The sequence below is a fragment of the Vitis vinifera genome, chromosome 5 (genome assembly GCF_030704535.1).
Source record: "Vitis vinifera cultivar Pinot Noir 40024 chromosome 5, ASM3070453v1".
In the NCBI taxonomy this organism is placed as follows: domain Eukaryota; kingdom Viridiplantae; phylum Streptophyta; class Magnoliopsida; order Vitales; family Vitaceae; genus Vitis; species Vitis vinifera.
In genome coordinates, this window is record NC_081809.1 from 3,935,497 (window position 1) to 3,962,045 (window position 26,549).

General features: G+C 38.1%; 1 protein-coding gene across 3 annotated transcripts in view; it reads left to right on the plus strand.

Moving 5' to 3' along the window:
• The window catches only part of LOC100254600 (chromatin structure-remodeling complex protein SYD), a 33,877-nt gene that overhangs the window by 766 nt on the left and 6,562 nt on the right, over window positions 1-26,549 (plus strand). For 2 of the 3 annotated variants that reach the window (XM_010651494.3, XM_010651495.3), the window contains exons 3-31: window positions 104-165; window positions 778-893; window positions 1,015-1,452; window positions 2,881-3,269; window positions 4,569-4,735; window positions 4,838-4,902; window positions 4,981-5,736; window positions 5,822-6,114; window positions 12,560-12,657; window positions 12,845-13,030; window positions 13,182-13,362; window positions 13,456-13,650; window positions 13,752-13,795; window positions 17,529-17,585; window positions 17,873-17,969; window positions 18,086-18,258; window positions 18,344-18,557; window positions 18,831-18,956; window positions 19,072-19,161; window positions 20,994-21,110; window positions 21,250-21,330; window positions 21,541-21,648; window positions 22,238-22,407; window positions 23,746-23,824; window positions 23,924-23,998; window positions 25,102-25,199; window positions 25,305-25,412; window positions 26,116-26,173; window positions 26,273-26,491. In XM_010651494.3, the coding sequence (XP_010649796.1) occupies window positions 104-165; window positions 778-893; window positions 1,015-1,452; window positions 2,881-3,269; window positions 4,569-4,735; window positions 4,838-4,902; window positions 4,981-5,736; window positions 5,822-6,114; window positions 12,560-12,657; window positions 12,845-13,030; window positions 13,182-13,362; window positions 13,456-13,650; window positions 13,752-13,795; window positions 17,529-17,585; window positions 17,873-17,969; window positions 18,086-18,258; window positions 18,344-18,557; window positions 18,831-18,956; window positions 19,072-19,161; window positions 20,994-21,110; window positions 21,250-21,330; window positions 21,541-21,648; window positions 22,238-22,407; window positions 23,746-23,824; window positions 23,924-23,998; window positions 25,102-25,199; window positions 25,305-25,412; window positions 26,116-26,173; window positions 26,273-26,491 (4,860 nt within the window). The remainder of the gene's footprint in view (window positions 1-103; window positions 166-777; window positions 894-1,014; window positions 1,453-2,880; window positions 3,270-4,568; window positions 4,736-4,837; window positions 4,903-4,980; window positions 5,737-5,821; window positions 6,115-12,559; window positions 12,658-12,844; window positions 13,031-13,181; window positions 13,363-13,455; window positions 13,651-13,751; window positions 13,796-17,528; window positions 17,586-17,872; window positions 17,970-18,085; window positions 18,259-18,343; window positions 18,558-18,830; window positions 18,957-19,071; window positions 19,162-20,993; window positions 21,111-21,249; window positions 21,331-21,540; window positions 21,649-22,237; window positions 22,408-23,745; window positions 23,825-23,923; window positions 23,999-25,101; window positions 25,200-25,304; window positions 25,413-26,115; window positions 26,174-26,272; window positions 26,492-26,549) is intronic. The other variant, XM_010651496.3, reaches the window with a different exon arrangement.

Below are 26,549 nucleotides of genomic sequence, written 5' to 3' on the forward strand. Positions count from 1 at the left end.
GTGTGTGCAATTTAATTTCTCAGTATTTAGGTTTTATCAGTGGCTTTTATTTCTGACCTTTTTAATGCTATATGGACATACTTACCATCTGTGGGTGTTTCAGATATTGCAACACATGAAATCAAGCGGGAAGGAGCATTCGATGCCATACCAAGTAATATCAAGGTAAAGCATTTTCAATGTCATTCATACCTGTCCATCCAAGCGTTAACTGTTAGTTCTATCAAAAAAGTGTTAACTATTAGAGCCATTTTAGGCCAATGAACCATGAAGAAGATACACCATACATAATAGACTGGGGACAATGCTCTTATATGTCTGGATTTAAATGATAATCATTTTACATGGAGTTGGCAAATCAAATGCTTTATTGAGATGATGAGCTCAAGTCCTTGATTGAATAGCTGCACAATGATATTGCAGATGGGTCTCTAATCTGTACTCGATTACATACTGAACTGTTTATAGTCTCTATCTACACACACACACACACACACACACACATATATATATATATATATATATATGCATGCTGGATATATGAAAATAAAAATGAAACTCAATTCATGGTAGTTTCTTTTGTACCTCCTCTGATCATTCCCCATAATTTTAAGCTGTGAGTCGTATTAGCATCTCAGTTGTAGATTGAAACAAATTGGCCCAACCCTTTGATTGCAGCTTTAGTCAGCCTGTCTAAGTATTCTTCTTTTTTTTTTTTCCCTATCGTTAATTACATATTTTAATTTTTTATGTTATTTTTTAATTCTCTCTTTAAAGGGCCATGGAGACTGTTATCAATCAACATGGTCTTGATATTGAGGCTTTAAAGTCATCACGCCTTCCTTCGAGTGGTGGAACTCATGTAGGAGATTCTTCAGCGGCAAGATTAGCAGGTAAATGTGTACCTAAATAAATGCTTATTGTATTCTTGGTTAAAAATGCCTTTTTCAAATGCATCCATCAGTGGATGTCATTTTAAGCCATTGTTGAAAAGGGGGAAAATTTTCTATGTAGGATCATCGTCGGCGGCTGGGGTTGCAAAAGATACCCAAGCAGGCTTGGCTGAAAACGAAATGGCTAAAATTGATGCGTTTGCTTCCAGCAGGCCACCTGTTGGCCCAAGCAGTGCAGGCCATGATATATATCAAGGATCTGTATCCCATAAGAGTGGTGGGAAGTCCTTTGATCATGAGAGTCCATCTAGTTTGGACACTAGATCTGCCAACTCGCAGTCACAAGAAAGGCGTGATTCAGCAAATTGGGAAAAGCAGGTGAATCAAAAGGATAGTAAAAAATCCAATGCTAAGAGAAAGAGAACAGATCCGTCACCAGCTATGGAGCCACATGTTGACAACCCGAACCATCCTGACACTCGCAACAGTGTAGTTAATCCAAGGAAGGGGAAGCTGATGAACAAGGTGGAATCACCTGGGAGTTTTTCTGTTAAAAGTGGTGAGAATACTAACGTTAATATAGTTCAAAGTACCGGTCAAATGGAACAGTTTCCAATATCATCTGGTAGCATGAGATCAATGCTTAGAGCCAAGCAGGAGGGTCAAAGTTTTATGGGAAAGTCAATGTATTCAAGGCATGTTAGCAATCCCATGCCTTGGGTGCCCAATTCAAATTCCCTGAAAAAGTGGAAGTTTCCTCTTCAAATAATGCTGTAGGACTGCAGCAAGGGGGCAACTTACCTTCTACACAAAGACATCCTCTTCTCCAAAGGTGTATGGAATCAAAATAAAATAAGGTTTCCTTTTGGAAAATCTCTAGTTTTAAGGACCTTCCTAATGTTGTTTCTGGTAATTTGATGCCAGAATTTTTATGCAGCAGTCAACTACTCCATCTTTAGGATCAAGTAAGGAGTGGAGTTGAAATGTGAAATAAGGATTAGGGATTTATCTGTCGGAAAGCCATGCATTTTGAGTCTGGCAAAAGCTATCAAGGCCATCATCTTTTGTTATCAATATAATTCTTCTTCTTTTCTGTTTAGTGAATTACGAGGGACGAATTTAATAGGTTTTAGGGGCAAAGACTCTGGTGTGATAGACATGTCATTCAAAGTGAAAACAAAACTTTGACTGGAAGGTGCTTCTTGTCTATGTTGCTTTTGGAGCTCAAATATGACATGTAGGGCTTGCATGTAGGCTATACATTGATCTAGTGTGCATTCATTGACATTGTGGATAGAGATGTATAAATATAAAGAGAGATTTCATGGGTAGCAAAAAGTGGGTGTCTCCATGTAAGCTTCGCCCGGAAATTTGGAGATGTTTCAACAGGGACCAAAGGGGTGCAGTTTCTAGATTCAGAATCATGTCAGTGAAAGAATGTCTCAATAATGAGATTTTTGTATTCTGTTTCATGTGAGCGAAAGAATTGCTCCCTGATGTGACTTTCAGCTTCATTTGTTTCAATAAAAATAATTTTGGGAAAAAGTTTCTGGATAAAGTAGATATTAGGCCTCTTTTTTGATGTTTTTCCATGAAGCTGGGGGGAAATATGCCATGAATATTCAGTTGTAGCCAGGGAATACGTTTCCTTATAATTGAATTTCATTTTTAGAAAATTTCCGTATAAAATATATTGCAAACTAAATGGAGCAGAATCGATCTCCAGTTCAGATCTGACATTGATTGAATTCAGCATGCAATATTTTCTTTTCAATAGGCAATCTATTTATTAATGGTATTGAATCTAAGACCTTCCCCATCCCCACCCTTATCCCTTGCCACCTAAGAGTGTGTAATATTAGGGAAGTAAATTGTAATCTTCACTGTGATTTGAACTTTTCTTATTAAAGTGTCTGAATTTCTAAGTTCTGGAATGTCTTGTTGGTTGATGAGTAATAATGTTTCAAAATGTGTTACTGCAAATCAGGTGCTGCTGCAAAGATTCATGGAGGGATGCCTAGTTCATATCCAGTGGTAGAACCAGGATTCTCAAGTTCAATGCAGTTCAGTGGTTCTTCCTATGATAATCATGCTTTGGTTGCAAAGATGCATAAAGAAAGAAACATGGAGGCTTTTTCTGCTATGAATTCTTCTTTGCTTGAGGCCTCATCTGGTAAAAATGCTGTTGATGCTGAACAGTGGAAGCATGGATTAATGAGAAGTGCAGTAATAGGTGCCCCTGAGAAAACTATAGAAGCTCAGATGTTATCAGGTAATCATGGGGAAGAAGAATCCAAAACACTCTCCATTGGAAAGGTCTTGGATCATGAGGGAGGAACTTCAAATACATCAGGAAATGCAAATAAAATGGCTCAGGTACCTTTCTTTTCCATTATTGTCTTGGTTTTTATGAAAATATTGAAGTCATGCTGATTTCTTTGTATGCCAGTGTATTTGTGATAAGGTAGCTTTTGAAGGGTGATGAGATTAGTTTGTAGTGCTTATTTCTATCTTTACTTTCAATATGTAGTGGCCAAAGTCATGAATTTTTCATTTGACTGATGCTTTTCAATGTTCTATGCCCATTACTGTATTTCTACGTAGTTGCATTGCAAATGCTGCCGTGCATTTTTTCTTGTGGCATTTACTTCCTTTGTGCTCTCTAATTTCCCTCTAATTAAGCTGCCTATTGGAAAATTTTTATTCCCCTCTAATTAAGGTGAGTTTTAAAGAGATGTTTCTCTTGTTATAACTCTTGGGAGATGATGAAAATATGCTTCTTCGTTTTTCTTCCCCGAGCTTTATGTGCCTTTTATTCAATTGCTTAAGCTAGGGGCAAGTTGTTCCTGGTTTTCAACTTTATATTTTGTGCTATAGTCAGCATGTCTGTTATAGCTGGGAAATTCCGAGTCCGGTGGATTGGGAGGTTGCTTTTACTAGAATGAGTTGCTTTATAATTCTTAGGTTTTAAATTCAATGTTGAATTTTGTCACTTCCTACAATGGAGAGATTCATTGCAGGATAGCATTGAGTCACAGTAAAAGTTGGCAAGCACTGGGAAAAGCAGAGATCCATTGCAGGTATCATAGGTTTAAATAAAAGATGAAAAATTCCTTAATCAGAGGCATTTTCTGAGGGTAGTCTTACTAGAGAGGCTGTAATCATGGTATGTTTTCCTCTCCCATAGGCTGTAGATTTGTTAGGTAATTTTTTTGATAGACAACAAAAGCATGTGTTAAGAAGTGCCAAAAAGAGAGGGCACACCCTACATATACAGCCATCTCATCTTGTAAAGTGTGTTGTGGCTTGTACCAGAGACCCAGGTTCATGTATCATAGTCTTAGTTTGAATATCCTTATCTCCTTACTGTATGTAAAAGTGGAAGATATTGTAATCGTGTATCTATATTGGAGTGCTAAATGCTGTAGAGTCCACTAACAATGCTTTGTCTCTGAATTTTTGTCATTATTTCTGTTTAATCATTTTCTTATTTCTACTTAAATTGGGTTTGATGTCTCTGAACAAGTAAATGTTCCTCATTGCCTATTTTGTTCTGTATTTGGACTCTTATTTATATGCTAGTTGAAATTTTGTCTGCATCTTGGCCATCTCATGAAAAAAAAAAAAGTGTGCGCATCTTAATTTACTTTTACCGTATGATGGTTGCGTTGATAGGGCGGGGGGGCAAACATGGTTACAGAAATGAGCATGCTTAGAAGTGCAACTTTTAGAGATGCTGGAAAATCTCCAATTCCCCAGGCTCTTCCTTTCTCTGGTATGCCTTTCAAGGAACAACATTTGAAACAGCTAAGAGCACAATGCCTTGTCTTTTTAGCAATCAGGTCTGTGGAACCTAAGTCTTTGTAGCCTGTTGCAAGTTGAATTTATACTTTAAAATCTTTGTTTCTGGCAACATTGTCTTAACCATTGGTTTTTACATGTAGAAATAATTTGATGCCGAAGAAGTTGCATCTTGAAATCGCACTTGGGAACATCTATCCCAAAGAAGGTATTAACATTTGATATATGTGTGTATGCATGTATGTATATTGTATTAGTCTTTGCTTATTTACTTGGATAAAAACAGGTGGCATTACAGATGGGCCTCGCAAAGAGCTGATTGACCATAAAGGAAAAGATTATTCTCTGAATGAACCGAGTAATGTTCCTGAAGTCCCAGTGCCATTTGGAAGACTAAGTAATGTTAGGGATACTGAAAGAATTCCTCCAGGTTCCTCATCTAGTGGAAGTCTCCTTGAGACTGACTCCATGTCAAAAGCTGGTGAGAACACAAAAATAATGGAAGACAATCTTACTGGGATTGCAGAAGAAAGAAGACATATTTTAGCTATGAGAAGAAAACCAGAGGCTGACATGCATACTCAGGAGGTGGCAGAATCACAGGCATTTCCATCTACAGCATCTCAGCCTGATTCTTCAAGCATAATGGGTTTAACTGCTAGTCCTCATGAGGACAATTTGGAGAGTAGTCATCTGCAAGTTGGGAGGGCAAACCAAGCCTCTTCTCTAATGGGAATAAATAGGCAGATTCAACCTGAGCTAATTAACTGGACTGGAATTGGGAATCATAATGATGCTTCTAGGGGACAACTCCCAGTTTCTGCTATTCAGCATGAGCCTTTGCTGGAAAGAAAAGACAATACTCCAAGTCAGTCTCAAAGTTTTGGTGACACTAGTGTTCAAGGAAATCAACATTCTGAAAATCACTTGTCTCCATTCTTGCTGAGAGATCATTGGAAGCCTGTGTCAGGAATGGACAATGATCACCACAAAATATTTCAAACAAAGGAGGCTAATCTGTTGATCAAGCATGTTTCACGAGGTGAGAACTATAATTCTGAATTGAACTTTATCGTTATTAAAAACTTTTGTGATGTTCAATTTTCTTTTAATAATTTTTGGTCCAGATGATTCCAAGGTTACTGAAATTCAAACAAGATGCATTTCAGATGGATGCAAAGCAGTTGCTATTGATGACACAACAAAAAATGGCTATCCTTATAAAATGGTGGAAAAATCTGCAGAACAAGGAGATGAAGACAGGCCAATGTTAGTTAATTTGCCACCTTCTCCAAAGTGCACCACGTCAGAGAAATGGATCATGGATCAGCAGAAAAGAAGACTACATGTTGAGCAAAATTGGTTACTAAAAGAGCAAAAAACTGAGAAAAAAATTGCTGCTTGTTTTGAGAAGTTGAAGGTATGTTTGTAAGACTTACCATCATGAATTACCATATCAGCAATTCTCTTCTGCTTATCCTTTGCTATTTTCCTTATTATCATTACCTTATTCTTGATGTTAAACTTTCACCAGTGGAGATTATTTGCCTTTTTCTTTGCCTTTTGTTTTGGGGATTGGAGGGAGTGGTGTTGAGAGTTGGCCTTATAGATCAGTGTTCAACACAAGTTATGCTTGTGGCAACTAATTGCGGGACATTGAAGGAAGAGTCCTGAAAACACAGAAAGGAAACCATGCAATGCCCTTCAGGAATGAGAATTGAAGGAATTTTTATTTTTTTTGATAGACAAAGCTAGATTGAATTAAGAAGACACCAAAACAGGGGGTGCACCCTACGTATATAGGTAGTATACAAAAAGAGCCAAAACTAGGCTGCAAAAAGAAAGAAAGAAAGAAACTAGAGAGAAATAAAGCTAGCCACCATGCCAATCACCCAAAAAATTCAGAAAAGAGGGGAAATCTAAAGCTGAAAAATAGTGAGAGACCACTCTAGAAGTGAACGGAAAAAGAGGTTCCTCAAGCTTTTTCTGACAACTCTTCCTCTTGGAACATTATTTGGTTTCGCTCTCTCCAAATACACCAAAAAAGACAAATAGGCACCAATCTCCAAACTACTTTCTTATTCTTCCCTAGTCCCTTAACTTTCCATTCTAGAAGAAGATTTCTCACTAAAGTCGGGAACACCCACACCAGTCCAAAAGATGATAGCATTAGAGTCCATAGCTCCTTTGTCTTACCACAATGAATTAGAACATGGTCCGCCGATTCATTGCTGTCTTTACAAAGGCTGCACTATTGACCATGGACCAACCCCTCTTAATCAACATGTCTACTATTAAAATTTTTCCCCAAACTGCTTCCCAAGCAAAAAACGAGTTCTTAGAGGGGCATACGAACCCCGGATCTCTTTGGCTGGAAATAAAAAGGTATTCTTGGCCCTTAAAGACCTATAATACGATTTGACATTTAACTTTCTCCTCCCATCCTTCTTCCAAATGAAGGAATCCTCCCCTTCTTGAACCTTTACCGCAGAAATATGTTCCAAAAAACGAGTCACCTCCTCCAATTCCCAATCTTGGAAGGATCTTCTAAAGTGCACCTTCCAACATCTGCCTTCACCTCCTTGCCTCTCCCATAGATCAACCATTGAAGCAGATTTATGGGCTGCAATTCTGAATAACGTAGGGAAAAGATCCTTCAACTTAGAATCCCCAACCCAAATGTCCCACCAAAATCTCGTGTGTCTACCATTTCCAATACGGATACTAGTTCTAAGAAGGAAATCCTTCCATCCTTTTCTAATGTCTTTCCAAAGGCTCATCCCATAAGAATCCCTTAGCTCTCTAGTGGTCTAGCCCCCTTCAACCTCTCCAAATTTTTTGACAATGACTTTCCTCCAAAAACTCTCATTTTCTAGGGAAAATCTCCAAAGTCATTTTCCTAGCAAAGCTTGATTGAAACCCTTTAAGTGCCTTAACCCCAACCCTCCATGCTTCTTATCTTTACAGATAACCGACCAACTTACCAAATGGATCTTCCTTCTCTCCCCCAAATGTCCCCACAAAAACTCCCTTTGAAGTCTCTCCAATTTGATTCTCACTTTCTTTGGGATTACAAAAAGCGACATAAAATAGATTGGGAGGTTTGAAAGAGTGCACTTAATAAGGGTAAGTCTTCCTCCCTTTGACAAGTAATGTTTTTTCCAAGTAGTGAATTTCCTCTACAACATCCCAAATTCTACTCTATTTATGAGGGGCTCCAAGGGGTAAACCTAGATAAGTAGTAGGGAGCTTTCCTATTTTACAGCCAAATAACGCAGCTGTTCTATCCACATCCTCAATTCCCCCCACTGGTATAAATTTTTTTTTTGCAGGTTTATTTTCAATCTTGACACCACTTCAAAACAAGTAACAACCCATTTCCAAAATTTCAATTGATCACCATTATTTTTGCAAAAAAGAAGGGTGTCATCTGCAAACAACAAATGAGAGACATTAACCCCTTCTCTACCTCTCCCCATTACCTTAAAACCCCTAATGAAACCTTTCTCCTCAACTCTTGCAATTAAACCACTGAACACTTCCACAATCAGCACAAACAAATAAGGTGAGAGTTTTTCCCCCTGCCTTAAGTCTCTACACATTGAGAAGAAATCTGTAAGAGTGCCATTGACTATGACTGCCATTCTCACAGTTGAAATGCAGAAAAAAAAATTCACTTTTGCCTTTTGGGACAAAATCCCATTTTCTCCAAAACTGATAGTAGGAAATTCCCATTTACGTGATCGTAAGCTTTTTCAATGTCTAATTTGCACACTAAACCCGCACTAGAGCTTCTTTTCCTCTAGTCAATCGCCTCATTGGCTACCAAAACCGTGTCCAAAATTTGCCTACCCCCACAAGAGCATTCCGGCTGTTCGATACCACTTTTCCTATCACCCTTTTCAGCCTATTAGCTAGAATTTTTGCAATAATCTTATAAAAACTTCCCACAAGACTAATAGGCCTGAAATCCTGCACATCACTTGCCCCACCTTTCTTTGAGAGGGGAGCTAAGAAGGTTGCGTTAAGGCTTTGAAAAACAACATTTTGCGAATAGAGTTCCTCAAACCTGCATCACTTCCCCCAAACTATACGTTAACAGAACTTCTAGATAGTTAGTGAAAAACCATCCTGCCCTGACGCCGTGTCACCCCCAAAATTTGAGAGAGCATTAATTACCTCTTTCTCTGAAAACCGCCCCTTCAAGGTCTCATTATCCAAGGAGTCAAGATTTCTAAAAAGCCCTAAAACCACAACAGTTCTTCTCACTTGAGTTTCTTCAAACATGGATTTGAAGTAGGACCCAATCCCCTCTTTAAGCTCCTCTTCTTCTGTCAGCCGTACACTCCTGACCGTGAGGCTATTGATAAAATTTCCCCTTCTCCATGTATTAGCCATGTGATGAAAGAACTTTGTATTATTGTCTCCTTCCTTCAACCATAGAGCCCTTGATTTCTGCCTCCAAGAAGTTTCTTCAAGGATGGCGAAGTGATTGTATTTATCTCTTGCTGTCTGCTAACTTCTCTTGTCTTCCTCTGAGAGAGGTCTTAGCCTTTCTAAACTATCCCAATGGTTTAACTGCTCCAAGGCAACATCCTTCCTAGGTGACACATTAGCAAGGACCTCTTTGTTCCATTTCTTCAAGTTGCATTTCAAAGCCTGTAACTTCTTAACTAGCACAAAGCTCGGTTTTCCCTTAAAATTGTAAGTCTTGCCACCACTTTTTAATTTTATCCGTGAAACCTTTCACTCTTAGCCACATGTTTTCAAACGTAAAAGAGCTTTTACCTTATCTCACCCCTCCACAATCTAACAAAATGGGGCAGTGATCAGAAACTGGTCTTGGCAAAAGAATTTGCTTTGCCCCTGAAACAAGATCCTCCCAAGTTCCTACCAACCCCCAAGCTTCTAACAAACCTATCGGAGATCTCTTTTATTTTTGTCTCCTGAAAACACACCAAATTTGGCTTATGTTTTCTCATCGTTGACTAAATGACCATCTTTTATCTGGGTCATGCAATCCTCAACATTCCAAGATAAAATGGAACGTTATTGGGTGACTAAAAAGGAAAGAGGTTCATGGCGATTTGATAGGTGATTGTGCTAAATATTCAATATGTTTATAGAGTTTGGGATGCTTTATTTGTTGCGTTCCTCGCTTAGCCAATTAGGTGGCAGATAAGCTAGCTAAAAGAGGAGCAAAGCGGTGGGTCTCTTTTGTTGGAGATTACGTGCCTCCTTGAAACTACTCAATGGTTGTTCAAGCAGTGCTTCAATTGTTGTAACTTCTCTTGGTTATTTTTCTATATGGTTCCTTGTTAGGGAGTTCATTTCCTTGTCTTGTTCTAAGTTGTACATTGTGTCTCGTTCTTCTTGACCCTTTCAATTAATGGAAAAGATCTTTTTGGGTTTTGATAAAAAAAAAAAGGGGAAAGTCACAAGAATATGCAGCTAGGTTTTTTTCTAACTTGTGGAAATTTCCCTTCATGGTTTTTTTTGGTAAAGTGATTTTAGTGCTCTTCTTGTTGTTTGTTCCTACCTTATCCCTCTACACCAAGTTTGTGATCTTTGAATTAAAAGCTTAGGTGTGTCTCAGTTCTTGGAATGAGGTGCTACTAATGCTAGTTGGCCTATTGGTGGATTCATGATATTTTAGGATTGAATGCTGGAGTTATTGGAGATAAGGTGGGTGGCTTTTTTCTTTCTTTCTGTTTTAGTAATTATAAGAGTGACTTAATTTTGAGTTATGGAAGAAGAGCTTTTTGGGAGGAGTTGGGGTGTCATTAACGGGTTGTGAGAGGATCTTTGGTGCAGGAGAAGGGGTTTTAATGCGGTCCATTTTCCTCATGAGAGATGGACTAATGGAGGTTGGTGAGTTTATTGATGAGCCAATCTTGTGGATATTCCTTCGATTGGGTGCCAGGGTTATTAGTTTAGGACCAAATCTTGTTCTGATTTGGTGGATTGGGAAGAGTACTTTTCTAATGAATTTAACATTTTCCTGAGGTTATTGATTGATTCTCCTCAAGTCTACTCAATAGTGGTGGTTTGAGGAGTGGAAAGTGCATATTCTAGTTATAAGATAATATATGGTGAAGGGAAGAGAGATTTGGAGACTTGATCTTGAGTTAATGGAATGGCTATGGGGTTGGAGGACCTCCTAGGTTATATTTTAGGTAGTTAATTGTAGGCACTAAAGGAGGCTTTAGGCAAAATTCACTAGTGGCTTAAGGGTGGACAAATTTGGCTTTTCTGTACATCTAAAATGAATGGAGGGATCCTTGCCTTTTTTTTCATGTGTATACTTGAATCTTGGTATTAGGTGTCCTAACATATAAAGGATGAGGTTTAGACATTTTGATGTGGCATATATGGTGGTGTTAGAGGGCTTTTTCAGTGAAGAGGAGTTATTAATACTCTTATATAATCTAGATGGGAATGACACCTGGGTACAAATGGGTTACCATGGTTTTTTGATAGGTTTTGATGTCGGATCAATTGTAGAGAAGAGGATGGCACTTGGTGAGCCACTGTTTCTTTGTATGGAGGAGGAAGAAACAATTAAACCACATTCTCCTTCATTGTGCCCGAGCTCGAGACTTATGGAGTTTGGTATTCTCTTTGTTTGGGGTAGAGTGAGTGATGCCTTGGTCGGTAAAATAGACTTTGTTAGGGTGGCATGGTTTTTTTGTGGGTAAAAAAAGGAAGAAGGCTTTAAGGGTTATCCCGTTGTGTATTTTTTAGACTTTATGAAAGGAGAGGAATTGAAGATCTTGAGAGAGCAAAGAAATGTCTGTTTATTGATTTGTTTTCTCCTTTGTTTGTAATCTTTTGTTATGGGTGAGGGTGTGTGCTAATAGAGGCTTCATAATCATGGTAATTTTATAGACTGGTTAGGTTTGTCTTGATGGGGTGTTTGTTATTGGTTGTGTACTTTGGTTCACCTTCAACAAGTGCCTTTAATATATTTATTCTGTTTGTCTTTTTGTGAATTGGGCTAGGGTGTGTGTTAACAAATATGTGGAAGTCAATTCCCCTGGAAGTCCTTTGATTTTAGTTGGAAGCTCCATAAAGCCATTGGTCCTAACTCCTAACTGCCTACCATTCCTCTCTTCATCACGGCTTTGCACTGTAGTTACAGTGGAGGTTGTTCTCATGGGCAGGAATTGCATGGATTGCTCTAAGAGACATCCATATATGTTGGTTATCTATTTCCTAGGGTTAGGGAGGAGAAGGGAGTTTTCTCTGTGGGGACCGGCTATTCTTGTGAATTATGTCTTAAGAGGTATGTCTTAAGAGGAATGCCATAGTATTTGAGGACAAGATGACATCACTGAAAGACGCTTGGGGGACTTTGTATCACCTCACAATTCTCTTAATGCGTGTCACTTGGAGTTTCGTCTGTGTCCTATCAATGGAATGAAGATTCATTTTTTAGCCATATATGGTTTTATTTTGTATATCTTCCGTTGGAAGGCTTTCTCATCCTCCCTAGTTTATTCTTTTTCTTTATTTATAATTTTATATAATACTTCTCTTGTTTTTTAGTAGGAAAAAAAATGAATTGTGTGCTCAGTGCTTAAATTTGAAGGTAGAGGCAGAAATGGGTTGACCTCATTTATATGTTTGACCCTTTGGCTGGCCAGATTAATATGCCTGATCCTTTGGCATTTACTTTTTCACATAATTTTAATTACATGCTTTATGACTTACACTAATAGTTTGCCATTCCCAGATCTTACAGGTTTCTTGCCCTCTTTTATGTCCTAAATTATTTCTACTATTGAAAAGGATGCATGGTTTTGGGGGTGGTATTTTCCATATATCGTGTTACATGTGCATTGTTTTTGCCTCATGGTATGCAGGGTACTGTCAGTTCATCTGAAGATATTTCTGCAAAAACCAAAAGTGTTATTGAATTGAAAAAGCTTCAACTGTTAGCACTTCAGCGTCGTCTCAGGCGGTAATTCGACTCCCTGGTTTTTCTTCAGATGGGAGCTTCCAAGTTTTGTTCTTAGAATTATCAGATAAATATTAGCCTTTGATTTCATGACTTGTTGGACCTAGTCTTTTATGTTACTTTGCTTTAGTTGTTGTTATTATTACTATTTTATTCTTAACTTCTGACACTGTTCACCTTCTTTGGGCAGTGATTTTCTGAATGATTTTTTCAAACCAATAGCAATTGAATTGGATCGCTTGAAATCTTTTAAGAAACATAGACATGGTAGAAGGATAAAACAACTTGAAAAGTTTGAGCAGAAAATGAAGGAAGAGCGACAAAAGAGAATTCGGGAGAGACAGAAGGAGTTCTTCAGCGAAATAGAAGTTCATAAGTATGTAGTGCTTTCTTTGTTCAATTCATATCATTACATTTAACATTTCATCTTCATTTTAGTAGATCTCCATTATATTTTTCTATGGGTTTGCTTTCGAGATTTATTTATTGGTTTTGTTTTCTGACTTGCTTGATTGCTGTAACTTTAGGGAAAGACTGGACGATGTGTTTAAATTTAAGAGAGAAAGGTGGAAGAGTTTCAGTAAATATGTAAAGGAATTTCACAAAAGAAAGGAGAGGATACATCGTGAGAAGATAGATAGAATCCAGCGTGAGAAGATTAATCTATTGAAGATCAATGATGTGGAGGGCTATCTGCGAATGGTTCAGGTATGGTCTGTTTTTGTAGATTTTATTGATTTCAAGATCTTGTACTTTTTTTTTTGTTTTTTCCTTTCAGTAACAGTTTTTATGATCGAGTAGGATGCAAAATCTGATCGCGTCAAGCAACTGCTCAAAGAGACTGAAAAATATCTTCAAAAGCTTGGATCCAAACTACAGGAGGCCAAGTCTATGACAAGACACTTTGAGGTTGATATGGATGAGAACCGAACTGCAAATGTTGTTGAGAAGAATGAAACTGCTGTTGACAATGAAGATGAAAGTGATCAGGCAAAGGTGAGTTTGCCCTTTGTGCCATAGTTTGTTTCAATTTTCTTTGTCACTTTGGGTTCATTTTTATATTCATTTCTCATTTTCTATTGTGAATCTGCTTGCAGCATTATCTGGAAAGCAATGAAAAGTACTATCTAATGGCTCATAGGTATTTCTTCACTTTTATGTTTTCTTTAGTTTTGTGTCATATTGTTTGTAGCTCAAGATTGGGTAGTTTTGTGATTATTTTTTAGTGTTAGCTGAAGTTAGCCTTCTTTCTCCTCCTCAGTTTTCATTTTTTTTTTTTTTTTTTGATGAATAAAGAGACAATATATTAATAAAAAGAGGCACTTCAAGGAAGCACCCCAACGTATACAGGAGGTATACAAAGAAAAAACCTTTACCCATGGCCTAACCAATCAACAAAATCTACAACGGAAGTGGGACCAGAAACAAAAAAACCCCTGGACCACGCCCACAAATTACAAAGTAAAACCGATTTACACCCCTGAATCGAATGCTCTACATTTTCAAAAGCCCTACTGTTTCTTTCCTTCCAAACAATTCAAAAAAGGCACAAGGGTGCTGAACGTCACACTTTCCTCCTTTCCTTTCCCACACAAGGCCCTAACCACCCCAATAACGCCTCTCTTGTTGAAGAGGGGAGCACCCACGAAACTCCAAAGAGAGAGAAAAGTAAGCTCCATAAACTTCTGGCCAACCCACAATGCAAGAGGATGTGATCAATAGATTCTTCCTCTACCAAACACAAATAGCATCTATTAGCCAAGGAGAACCCTTTTTTCTGAATACGATCCAATGTTACAGACTTTTTCCATGTGGCCTCCCAAGCAAAAAAACTTACCCTCGGAGGCACCAAAGAATTCCAAATGATGTTTGCAGGAAATTCTTCACGTCTTTCCGGATCCAAATCCTTGTAAAGAGACTTAACTGAGAATCTTCCGTCCTTTGCCTTAGTCCAAATTACTTCATCTTCCACATCACTGTAAACCCTCCTCCCTTGCAACCTCAAGAGAAGGCGTTTCACCTCGATCACCTCCCAATCATTAATTCTCCTAGAGAACCTAGGAGCCCACACTCCCCCTCCAGAATGACTCCATACATCCGCTACCCAAGCCTCCTTATCCAAGGATATAGCATATAGAGAAGGAAAAAGAGAACACAACTTATCATCTCCACACCACTTTTCCTACCAGAATCTAATCCTTCTACCATTTCCCGCAGAATAAACCAGATTGTTACCTACCGCTTCCCACCCTCTCCTAATCGCTTTCCACAACCCAACCCCATAACTTTCTCTCACAACACAAGACCTCCAACCACCCTCTTCTTCCCCGTACTTTGCACTTATGACTTGCCTCCATAAAGCTTCCCTTTCCACCGCAAAACGCCAACTCCACTTACATAGGAGAGCCTTATTTAGCAACGCCAAGCTCCTCACACCCAAACCGCCCTTTCGTTTATCTGAGCAAATAATAGACCATTCCACTAAATGAGGCTTCCTTTCCAATGCCCCACCACCCCAAAGAAAATCCCTTTGGATTCGCTCCAATCTCAAACTCACGCTTCTTGGCATCTGAAACAAGGACATACAATAGATAGGCATGCTGGACAGAGTGCTCCTGATCAAGGTCATTCTGCCCCCCTTGGAGATATATTGCCTTTTCCAAATAGAAAGCCTCTTCCTCAACCTTTCCTCAACTCCGTCCCAAGTAGCCACCTCCTTGAAGCGAGCCCCCAAAGGAAGACCCAAATAAGTAGAAGGAAGCTTGCTGACCTTGCATCCAAACTCAAGGGCCACCTCCTCTACATTCTCCACTCTTCCCACCGCGATGATCTCACTTTTGTCTAAATTCACCTTCAACCCTGACATTGCTTCAAACCACATAAGTCGCCAACTCAAATAGGACACCTGATTAGTGAAAGGCTCACAAAAAACTAAGGTGTCATCCGCAAACAACAAGTGAGTGATCTCCACTCCCCCCCTCCTCCACCACTAAGTTGCCACCCCGACAAAACCCCCCTCCTCCTTTGCTCTCTTCAACAAGCAACTAAAAGCCTCCATGACAATCATGAACAAGTAGGGGGAAAGGGGATCCCCCTGTCTCAAACCCCTAGAACTTTTGAAAAAACCTGAGGAAGTTCCATTAATCAGGACAGAGAAACTGACAGTCCCAATACACCACTGAATCCAGCTGATCCACTTAGCTCCAAAGCCCATCATTTCCATCAACCAAAAGAGAAAACTCCAATTCACATGGTCGTATGCTTTTTCAATATCTAGCTTGCAAAGGATGCCCCCTCCCCCACTTTTCTGCATTGAATGAATCGCCTCATTCGCAATCAACGAGGCATCCAAGATATGCCTTCCCTCCACAAAAGCATTTTAGGACTTGGACACTAACTTACCCATCACCTTTTTAAGCCTATTAGCTAACACCTTTGCTAACAACTTATAAAGACTTCCCACCAAGCTTATAGGTCTAAAGTCCTTGAGGTCTTCGGCTCCTCCTTTCTTAGGAATTAAAACCAGAAAAGATGCATTTATGCTCTTGATGAACTTGCCCTGATCATGAAAGTCCTTGAAAAACCCCATCACTTTCTCCTTCAAAAAGCTCCAACTAAATTGCCAAAACGCCATTGTGAAACCATCAGGACCAGGAGCTTTATCCCCATTGAGATCCGATAGAGCACCAAAAACCTCTTCCTCAGAAAAAGGAGCTTCTAACATAGTTGCAGTTTCCCCTTCCAAGACCCCAACCTGCAGCCCATTGCACCTAGGCCTCCACTCAACTGTTTCTGACAATAGAGAGTGGAAAGCCTGAACCACACCCTCCTTGATGTCATTCTCTTCAGAAACCCACATCCCATTTATCTTGATCTTCACCATGGAATTGACCCTCTTGTGAGCATTGGCCATTTTATGAAAGTATCCAGTGTTTTTGTCTCCCTCCCTCAGCCATAACTCTCTCGACTTTTGCCTCTAAGCTGTCTCTTCCATTAACACCCACTTCTCATACTCCTCCAAAGCCTGCTTTCTGGAATTTTGCTCTTCAGTATTCAACACCCTATCTCCTTCTATTGAATCCTAAAACATCATCTGCTTCAAAGCTGATTCTTTTCTGGCATTCACGTTCCCAAACACTTCTCTATTCCACACCTTCAAGCAGGCCTTAAGCGCTTTCAGCTTTTCAGACAGCGTGAAACTAAAGGAACCTCTGAATTTGAATCCCACCCACCAATTCCTAAGTAAATCCTTAAAACCTTCTTCCTTCAGCCACATATTCTCAAACCTAAAAGGGGAAGACCCCTTCCTCGTTCCTCCACAGTCCAGCAGAATTGGGCAGTGGTCAGAAACAATTCTAGGTAAAAGACTTTGAATTGCCCCACTGAAATAACATTCCCAATCCTCTGAAACTATAAATCTGTCCAGCCTTGACTGAGACTGATTGTTCAACCCACCCCTCCACGTGAAAGACCCCCCTTGCAAAGGGAAATCCCTTAATTCCAAGTCGTCAATGATCTCCAAAAATCTTCTCATTGCTGACGACAGTCTTGAGATCCTGTTCCTTTCTCCCAAAAATCTAATAACATTAAAATCACCCCCTAAACACCACGGGTCCTGCCACAATCCCCTGATTGTCCCCAATTCCTCCCAGAAATCCTCCCTCAACCTCCCAATAGCAGGGCCATACACCCCTGTAAAGACCCAATAGAAACCATCCTCCACATTTTTAAATCGGCAAGAAACCGAAAAATTGCCAATTTCCATTTCCAATAGCTCTAGAACTCTAGTATCCCAAAAAACTAACACCCCCCCTTTTCTTAATATTTTTAAGATCTATATCCAAATGATATTTACACAATTTTGTTTTCTGCAGTATAAAGGAGAGCATTGCTGAGCAGCCAACCTGCCTTCAGGGTGGAAAATTAAGGGAGTAAGTGGGATGTGCATTTTCCTAACAATTTATGGATTCCTTTCCTGCAGATTTCTCATGATCCTTTTTAAGCATTCTCTAAGCAGTTGGAATTAATGCTTTGTTCATGTATTTTCTGTTCTTAGTGATGGTGTTATTATTATTTTTTAAGAATTGATTGATATTTGCCTTTTTAATTTGTTTATTGATAATATTCCTTTAAATCTTGTGAGGTGTATTAATAAGAAAGCCTTTAGCTGTCAGGGGTTGGTTTGAGTTTGTTTGTAATCAACTTTATTGATATTCAGGTATCAAATGAATGGCCTACGGTGGTTGGTTTCGCTATACAATAATCATCTGAATGGGATTCTTGCTGATGAAATGGGCCTTGGTAAAACTGTTCAGGTATTTTTTTTGGTTTGAGTATGCTATACTACTCTTCATGATGGAAACTTCTAATTTTGTTGTTGCAAAGGTTGGAATATGAATTTGTGAAAACCTGATAACATGTGCTTGTGTAGGTTATTGCGCTAATTTGTTACCTAATGGAAACGAAAAATGACAGAGGACCTTTTCTGGTGGTGGTACCATCTTCAGTTCTATCTGGATGGGAGTCAGAAATCAACTTTTGGGCCCCTAGTGTAAACAAAATTGTCTATTCTGGGCCTCCGGAGGAGCGACGCAAGCTGTTCAAGTAATGGCATTTGAATGTAAATTTATCTTTATTATATTTCCTTGTCATGGGATGCATAACTGTACTTGTTCTTTTGTCATGGCAGGGAAAGAATTGTTCATCAAAAATTTAATGTCCTCCTGACCACATATGAGTATTTGATGAACAAGCATGATAGGCCAAAATTAAGCAAAATACATTGGCATTATATTGTAATTGATGAAGGACATCGGATAAAGAATGCTTCTTGCAAGTTGAATGCTGATTTGAAGCATTATCAGAGCTCTCATAGATTGTTGTTAACTGGAACACCACTTCAGGTTGTTGATTTTCCTTTTCTCATTCCTTTAGTTATCGATTTTTTTTAATAGGTAAAGATCAAATATATTAACAGTGGCTAATGAAAGGGTGCACAAAGGCATGCGTGATTCCTTTGGTTTATCAATTTTTTTTTTTTTCTATCAATCTATTAGATATCAACTTTCTTGCTCCTTATGTGGGGTTGTACCTTCCTGCTTGTTTACTGCCTTCCTTTTTGCTTCTTGATTTTGATGTGATTCACTGACTCAATTCTGTTATTCTCTTTTGTCTAGAACAATCTTGAGGAACTGTGGGCACTGCTTAACTTCTTGTTGCCAAATATCTTTAACTCATCAGAGGATTTTTCTCAATGGTTCAACAAACCGTTTGAAAGTAATGGTGACAATTCACCTGATGAAGTAAGCCTTGAAATTGTTGAGCTTTTTAGATATTAATATTTTCACCCCTTTTTCTTATTTGAATCATATCAGATTATGAAACTTTCACATTATTGGTTCTGCTTGTCATGAGCAGGCCTTGCTGTCCGAGGAGGAGAATCTTTTGATCATCAACCGCCTTCACCAAGTTCTTCGACCATTTGTACTTCGGAGGCTGAAACACAAGGTCATTAACATGATAGTTCAAGCATATTACAGAAATGTTTCTTTTTACAAGTATTTACAGACTCCATTAACATATTCGGTATATATTGATACTGCATAATAATCTTGTTTCCCATCTCTTGTAACTGTTATTCTTGAAAGATTTACTGCAAAAATTGATTGGTAAACATTTTTTCTAGTTTGATTAATGTTTGTCCCTGGGGCCTGGCTCAGGTGGAAGGTTCAGGGATAGACATGAGGTCTCAGGTTTTAATTCATCCATAAAAAAAAAATATTACTTATAAAAAAAATTGGGCATAATTTAAATTCAGGAATTTACTGAATGTTGATCGGTAAATATGTTTGGTTTTTAACTAGATAGTTAAACTTCTGGCATAAATTCCCAATTGCTGGATCATATCATAGAATCTTCACAATGGAATTGATGCTGTTGCTCTATTTCTGGTTTTGCATGCTCATTTTAGAATTCTATATTTTATAATTGCATATTTGATTAATAAAATTCCCATTAAAAAAAAATGCCGACTTATTTGTTAAGCTGGTCTCATTTGAGGGGATCGGGGGAGAGTGGATCTGAATTATTATGATTTATTCTGTCTGAACTGTTTGCCTTTCTGATAGTTGTGTAATCTCATTGTGAACACCTTTAATACATAAGCAGATGGTTAGATTGGTGATTGATGGTCAATCTTTTACAGTTAATCCCAAGGAATTTGGGTTGGGGCTTTTTGGTGTTGTTTTGTTCTTTACCTACTTTTCTGGATACCAAAATTGTGCGCTTCAACCACTCTTGGGAAATTTTTTTTCAGTTCATTTTTGTTCCGAGAGAGCCCAGTGAAATTCTGAAAGCTTTTTTATTATCGTTTTTTCTTTATCCTTGTTACATTTATGAGAAGTTGGAATTTTGATTATGTGAATTTATAATTTTTGCCAAAAAAAGAATGTTGTGTAAGGTCGGTATCTTAGTTGATTTAAATTGGTCTCTAGAGTTATCTTTTTGGATGGGACTGAGCTTCTGATATGTATTGCATTCATTTTCCCTTTTTCTTTTAATCTTTAAAAAATGATTCATTGATATGAATTTTAAGTAGAAGCGAATGATGAAAAGTCCTCCCAAAATACAAAGAATAACTAGGAAAAAAAAGAAGGAAAAACCTAACAAGAGCAGCCAAATAGCTATACTAAACAAGTATGAAACAAGAACATCTGCAAAATCTGCAATAATGTACAACTCAAGAGGGTAAAAAAACCCCCCCACAAATGAAGCCATTTACTTGCTCCACATTTACCTATATGATCGACAATCTTGTTGGCTGAACGAGGGGACCAAGAGAAGGAACAATCCAAGTTGCTAGCTTGATCTAGGATTTGAAGGATGCCATATGTTGTACTTCCAAGGACTTCTGCCCAACTTAGACACCCATTAGATCACTACAACAGAATCTCCTTCCACCAAAAAACTGGAAAGATCCAAAGCCTTGGCTTGGAATAAGCCCTCCAAAAGAGCTAAGATCTCTGCCTTAAACTGAACTCTCTGTAGCCGATTTTAGAGAAGGCTTTCAATATTGCACCATGTGATTCCTAATCACATCTCCAATTCCCAGCTGGCGAGTGTTACCTAGAGCACTCCCATCGAAGTTTAACTCAACCAAATCCAATGGAGGTGGACTATGTGAATTTTTTTATCCCTTATCCACTGCATGAGGCCACATAATATTTATCACATACTGATGGCTTTACATGATTTTTTATTCCATGTTTTATGTGATAAATAAAATTTTGTGAGTTGTTTTATATTGATATTTTTGCTTTTGTAATTACTGTTTTTTGTAGGTTGAAAATGAATTACCTGAAAAGATTGAAAGACTTGTAAGGTGCGAAGCTTCTGCATATCAGAAGCTTTTGATGAAGAGGGTAGAAGAAAACCTGGGCTCAATTGGAAGTACAAAGGTTTCCTTGTGCATTCATTCTCAGTTTATCATTTGGATTTCAATGGAAGAACTGTCTTGAATTAATATTTGATGAGTGTGTTTATAATCTGCAAAATTTACCTTCATGTGCTCTAACCATAACCTCACTATCTCATCAGGCTCGGTCGGTGCACAACTCTGTTATGGAGCTACGTAATATATGCAATCACCCTTACCTTAGCCAGCTTCATGCAGATGAGGCATGCACTTTCCATGTTCCTTTATGCTATGTTTGATTCTTGGATGGAAAGAGAAAGAAAAGAAATCTTCCTGTCCCTTGAATTTTTTCCCTTTCCTTCATTGTTTATGAGAACCAAGAAGAGGGTTACAGAGTTTCTGTTTCCATCTGTAAGGGTAACTGATACTTCCCTGTCTCTTGGAATGTTAACATCATGATTCTCCTTTTGTAGGTTGACAATTTAATCCCTAAACATTTTCTGCCACCTGTTGTGAGACTTTGTGGGAAGCTTGAGATGTTAGATCGATTACTTCCCAAACTAAAAGCAACCGATCATCGGGTATGGTAACACTTGTATGCATTTCCACTGTGTCTAATTTTCATGGAGCCTAAGGAATTGATATTATACTCATTCATAATGGTGTTTGTTTCCATACACTAATGCTGGAAAGAATTATTTGTTCCTTACACATCTGCATCTGGCATCTAGATGAAATTACAGATATATATTATAGTAACTGAGTTTCTCTTTCTCCCTTTGCTGGAGGCTTGGTGTTGGATCTTTTTTTTTTTTTTTGGGTTGGGGGGTGCGGGTTGGGATTTGAGCATAAAAAAAATGCTAATTTAAAAGGAAAGAAAAAGAAGTATTAATGGTCTTGCTATTTTCCTTATCCTCTCAACGTCATGCAGTTTGAGATTTGTGATGCCATAGAAGATGATATGCTAGTTTGTCATTTCACCTTTCCTTTTAACAAGTCATTTTGCACAAAAAGCATGAATAATAACTTTTCATGTTCAGAGCTTTTGTCTTTATTTGTCTGTTCAAGTACCTTATTGGTCATGCTTCTCGTTGAACTATTCCCATAAATATGAAATCTTAATACCATGAATTGATATTTTAATTACCGCTTATATGTGGAACTTGGCAGGTTCTTTTCTTTTCCACAATGACTAGGCTGCTTGACGTCATGGAGGAATATCTGCACTGGAAACAGTATCGATACCTTCGATTGGACGGACATACATCTGGGGGTGATCGTGGAGCCCTCATTGAGCAGTTCAACCAACCAGATTCTCCATATTTTATTTTTTTGCTCAGGTAATTCATCGCGTAATGTATAGTGATAAACTCAATACTTTCTAGTGCTGGATGATTAATGAGTTCTCAACTTCTTTATCTGTGGTCTATTGGTGGAGGTAGACTGTAGTGAATGTGGTTATCCATATGAGAGTGCAGTAGAATCAGTGTCTTGACAGGTTGATGTTTTGGGGCAATATAGCCATTTGCTTTGTTGGCATCTGTATAAGACAGAAGAGGTAGTTGCATGCTTTTAGGCATGACACCGTGTTGCCAGTGCTTCAACATGAATCATGTATTGTAGTACAGCTGTCTTAAGGTGAAATGGCCTGGACAGTGGGCTACCATGTGAATCATGTATTGCACTATAGCAATACTCCTTTCCTAGTAGGTTGAACTGGGCTAGGCACTGGCCTCTGTAGCTTACAGGCGTGCCATTACTGCCATAATGAGCCTATATTGTTGTAACCTAGTCAAGATAATCAAATAATCCCATGAGTGGGCACAGCATTCTTAGGATCGTCATTGGCTGAATGTATGCAAGTTATCTGTCAATAGATGCTTTGTTTGGTTTATCTCTCTAAACTTTCGCCAAAACATATATGTTCTTGGGGCCTCATGTTGACAAACTGTTAAATGACCAACAAACTTTTATATATGCTTGCCTTCACAATTAGCACTAGGCATAGGATAAATTGCCAAAGAGTTGAACACAATGTTTCATCTCTGTGCCTTGGTCAGCTCACTTCTGGGGAGTGATGGCCTTCCTTAAATTTTCTGTACAGAATGCAGGGCATGTGGGAGATAATCCCTGATCCCCCTTGGTCCCTTAGATTAAGCCATCTGTACATTTAGTCTTATAAGAATAAGAATTGACCTCTGTGGCTTCTCTTTTGTTTTTCTTGGTCAGACATTATGGTTTGTTTGCTAGTGTGGGTATGAATTCTTTGGTGTTTTGGACTGCATGTTTCTGGACACTATTTGGGTGATCTGGAATGATAGGAATCATGATTTTTAGGAAAGATACAGATCTCCTGGGAGTGAGGGTAACGTTTTCCTTTATGAGATCTGTTTGGAAAGAATTTGATGGTACTTCTCGCAGTTAATTTCACTGATGGGCTGTCTGTTCGCTTGAACTCCTTGAGATGAATCCATATCTGGGCTCTTACACATTGTGCTCTTATCTGTTGTTGCATTAAGGCAATCTCCTCCTTTTTATTGGGTTTTCCTCATTAAAATTTCTCTGTTTTTAATCTGGGGAAAAAAAAAATAAGAATTAGAAGAAATAAGAGTATGCACACACATGTATTTATGATCGATCAGTTTCAAAAGTACTGACATTTGTACATATTGTGTTAGCATCCGTGCTGGAGGCGTTGGAGTGAATCTTCAGGCTGCTGATACAGTGATCATATTTGACACTGACTGGAATCCTCAGGCAAATACAGAAACTAGATGCCCTTGAAGAATTGTCTGTGAAGTTGAAATTATATTTTTGTTGTTCCTAAGTGTGATTTTCATTTTGGTTCTCTCTCAGGTTGATCTGCAAGCTCAGGCAAGGGCCCATAGAATTGGCCAAAAGAGGGATGTTCTTGTCCTTCGATTAGAAACAGTGAGTACATTTCTAGGGTTTATGTTGTAGGATAAGTATCTTCTTGATTTAGGAATGATTATGCATGGGGTATTTGTAAAAAATATTATTTTGTTTTTTCACTTCTTTTGACAGTTTGGGCTGTATTTTTCTAATTGCTGGCTGGGTATCTGTTTTCATGTGATATGCTTGGATTAGTATTTAGTAGTAAACATTTTTCTTCCAAAATTGGCAGCTGAGGGGTTCAGAGAGATCCTTGTGGGACACAATGTTGGTTCCTCTTTGCATATTTCATAGAGATTAATGTGTAGATTCCAGCTTTCTTTCTTTTCCATTTGTCATGTTCCTATAGAAAAACGAAAATAGATTAAATTGCTGTCATCTTTTTGGCTTGTAAATCAACTGACAAATGTATTGTGGGACCATTGAAGTGGCAGAACATCCTCTGGTCTTCCAGGAAATAGATATGTGGGTGTCTTACATTGTGCTTTTGTGTGTAATATTTAGGTTGTTTTCATGCTTTATGAGTGCAAATGCTTTCTTATTGTAGGGATATTATGATTGATCTTTTTTGTTGTCATTTTCTTTAACTGTTGTAAATATAATATCTCCTGAACTCATGATTGTGGAAAATCTCCTAGAATGAAGTTTTTATTCAGTTATGTTGATTTCATATATTGCCTACCTCATAGTTCTTTCACTACTGAGCTCTTGTTCAGCTTGTAATATTATTTTTTGAATAATTCATCCTTAATTTCTAATTTCCATTCTCTCTGCTGATTCTTGTATTGTATTCATAGGCCATTCCTGTACTTATTTCCCAAATCTTGTCAGCCCCTTTCTTGTATTCTAATTTATCTTTCAACTTCCATTTTCTTCCCTTCACTGAGAAGGGAAACAAAAAACCCAATTGGATGCATTCCCAGCCATAGCAATTCACAGGAAATAGAAATATAATGTTTTGATGCTATACTGGTACATACATTACATGGGATGTTTGTAAACCTTCTCACTGGTTTTATTGTTAAATAAATCACTGAATTTGAAAGTTTTTGGTATGATGTGATATATTGTTCTTCATCTATGTTCATTGAATTATATTGAACTACTTTTATTGCAATAAGGTCCAAACCGTGGAAGAACAAGTCAGGGCTTCAGCTGAACATAAACTGGGAGTTGCTAATCAGAGTATCACTGCTGGTTTCTTTGATAACAATACAAGGTACATCAGTATTCTTGTTAAATTAATGTTTCCTGCTAAAATTTCCAAAATTTTCTGATACACCCTTTAGTTCTACTGAAGGATTTTTCTGTAATAAAACCTCAGTGCAGAAGATAGAAGGGAATACTTGGAGTCGTTGCTGCGGGAGTCTAAGAAAGAGGAAGCTATGCCTGTTTTAGATGATGATGCTCTGAATGATCTCTTAGCCCGCAGGTAGGTTCCATCTCCAGCTTCATGTTTATTCCTCCATCTGAATGTTATTTATATAACTGCTTTCTCACACTGAGACATTATGAAACAGCAGAAGCTGTACCACTTTTTCTTTCCCCCCCTATTTATGTGTTACTTGCCTTGTGTGTCTGGGAAGGCTTATTCATTAGTGGGTTTGTTTGTTTGTTTTTCCCCCTCCTTTCCATATTTATGTGATACTGTGAGTATGGGAATGATCGTTCACTAGTGCCAAGAATTCTTTTATATCTGGATTCTCAAAAAGACAAATACTAGCCTTTGAATGTTATTTTTTCCGCTACTTAGACCAAGAAAATTGAAAATCCTTACCCAGTTACTTGGATTCAAGTAGAGAAATGATACTTCACCATTCTGCTGTTTGCATAAGGCTATACTTACCTCTAAGTTTAAGTCACCCTTTATTATTTGTAAGTTAAGATGTAGTGGATCATAGGGATTAGAGGTTTCTATCACTGCTAGCCTATGTATTTGCAGATTTATTTATTTGTTTATTTTTCCCTTTTTTGACTCTGAAATTATGTGTGCTATTTAATATCGTAACCTGTCGCTCTTCATGTTCTGCCTTTGATTTGTTGTTTTCCTTAGTTTAATATTGTGATTTCCATATACTTTAGCTATTTTCCTTTTGGCATTTTTATTGTCAAGCTGAATGTTCATATTCTGGCAGTGAGTCGGAGATTGATATATTTGAATCCATTGACAAAAAAAGACAGGAAGCAGAGATGGTATGCTTCATTTTCACTTTGGGTGGCATAAATGTCTTTGGATTTATAGATGACTGCTGTCTGATCTAGTGCATTACTAAAATAAACTAAATTCTGCAGGCAACATGGAAAAAGCTAGTTGGACAGGGAATGGAGCTTGCACCTCCCCTTCCTTCTCGCCTTGTAACAGATGATGACTTGAAAGTATTCTATCAAGCAATGAAAATATATGAAGAATCAAATGCTGGGGTAATATCTAATGTTGGTGTAAAACGGAAGGGTGAGTATCTTGGGGGCCTTGATACACAACAGTATGGAAGAGGCAAACGAGCAAGAGAGGTCGGTTGATTACATTTTATTCTTCTAATGTGTACATTACTTATAACTTGTCCAACTA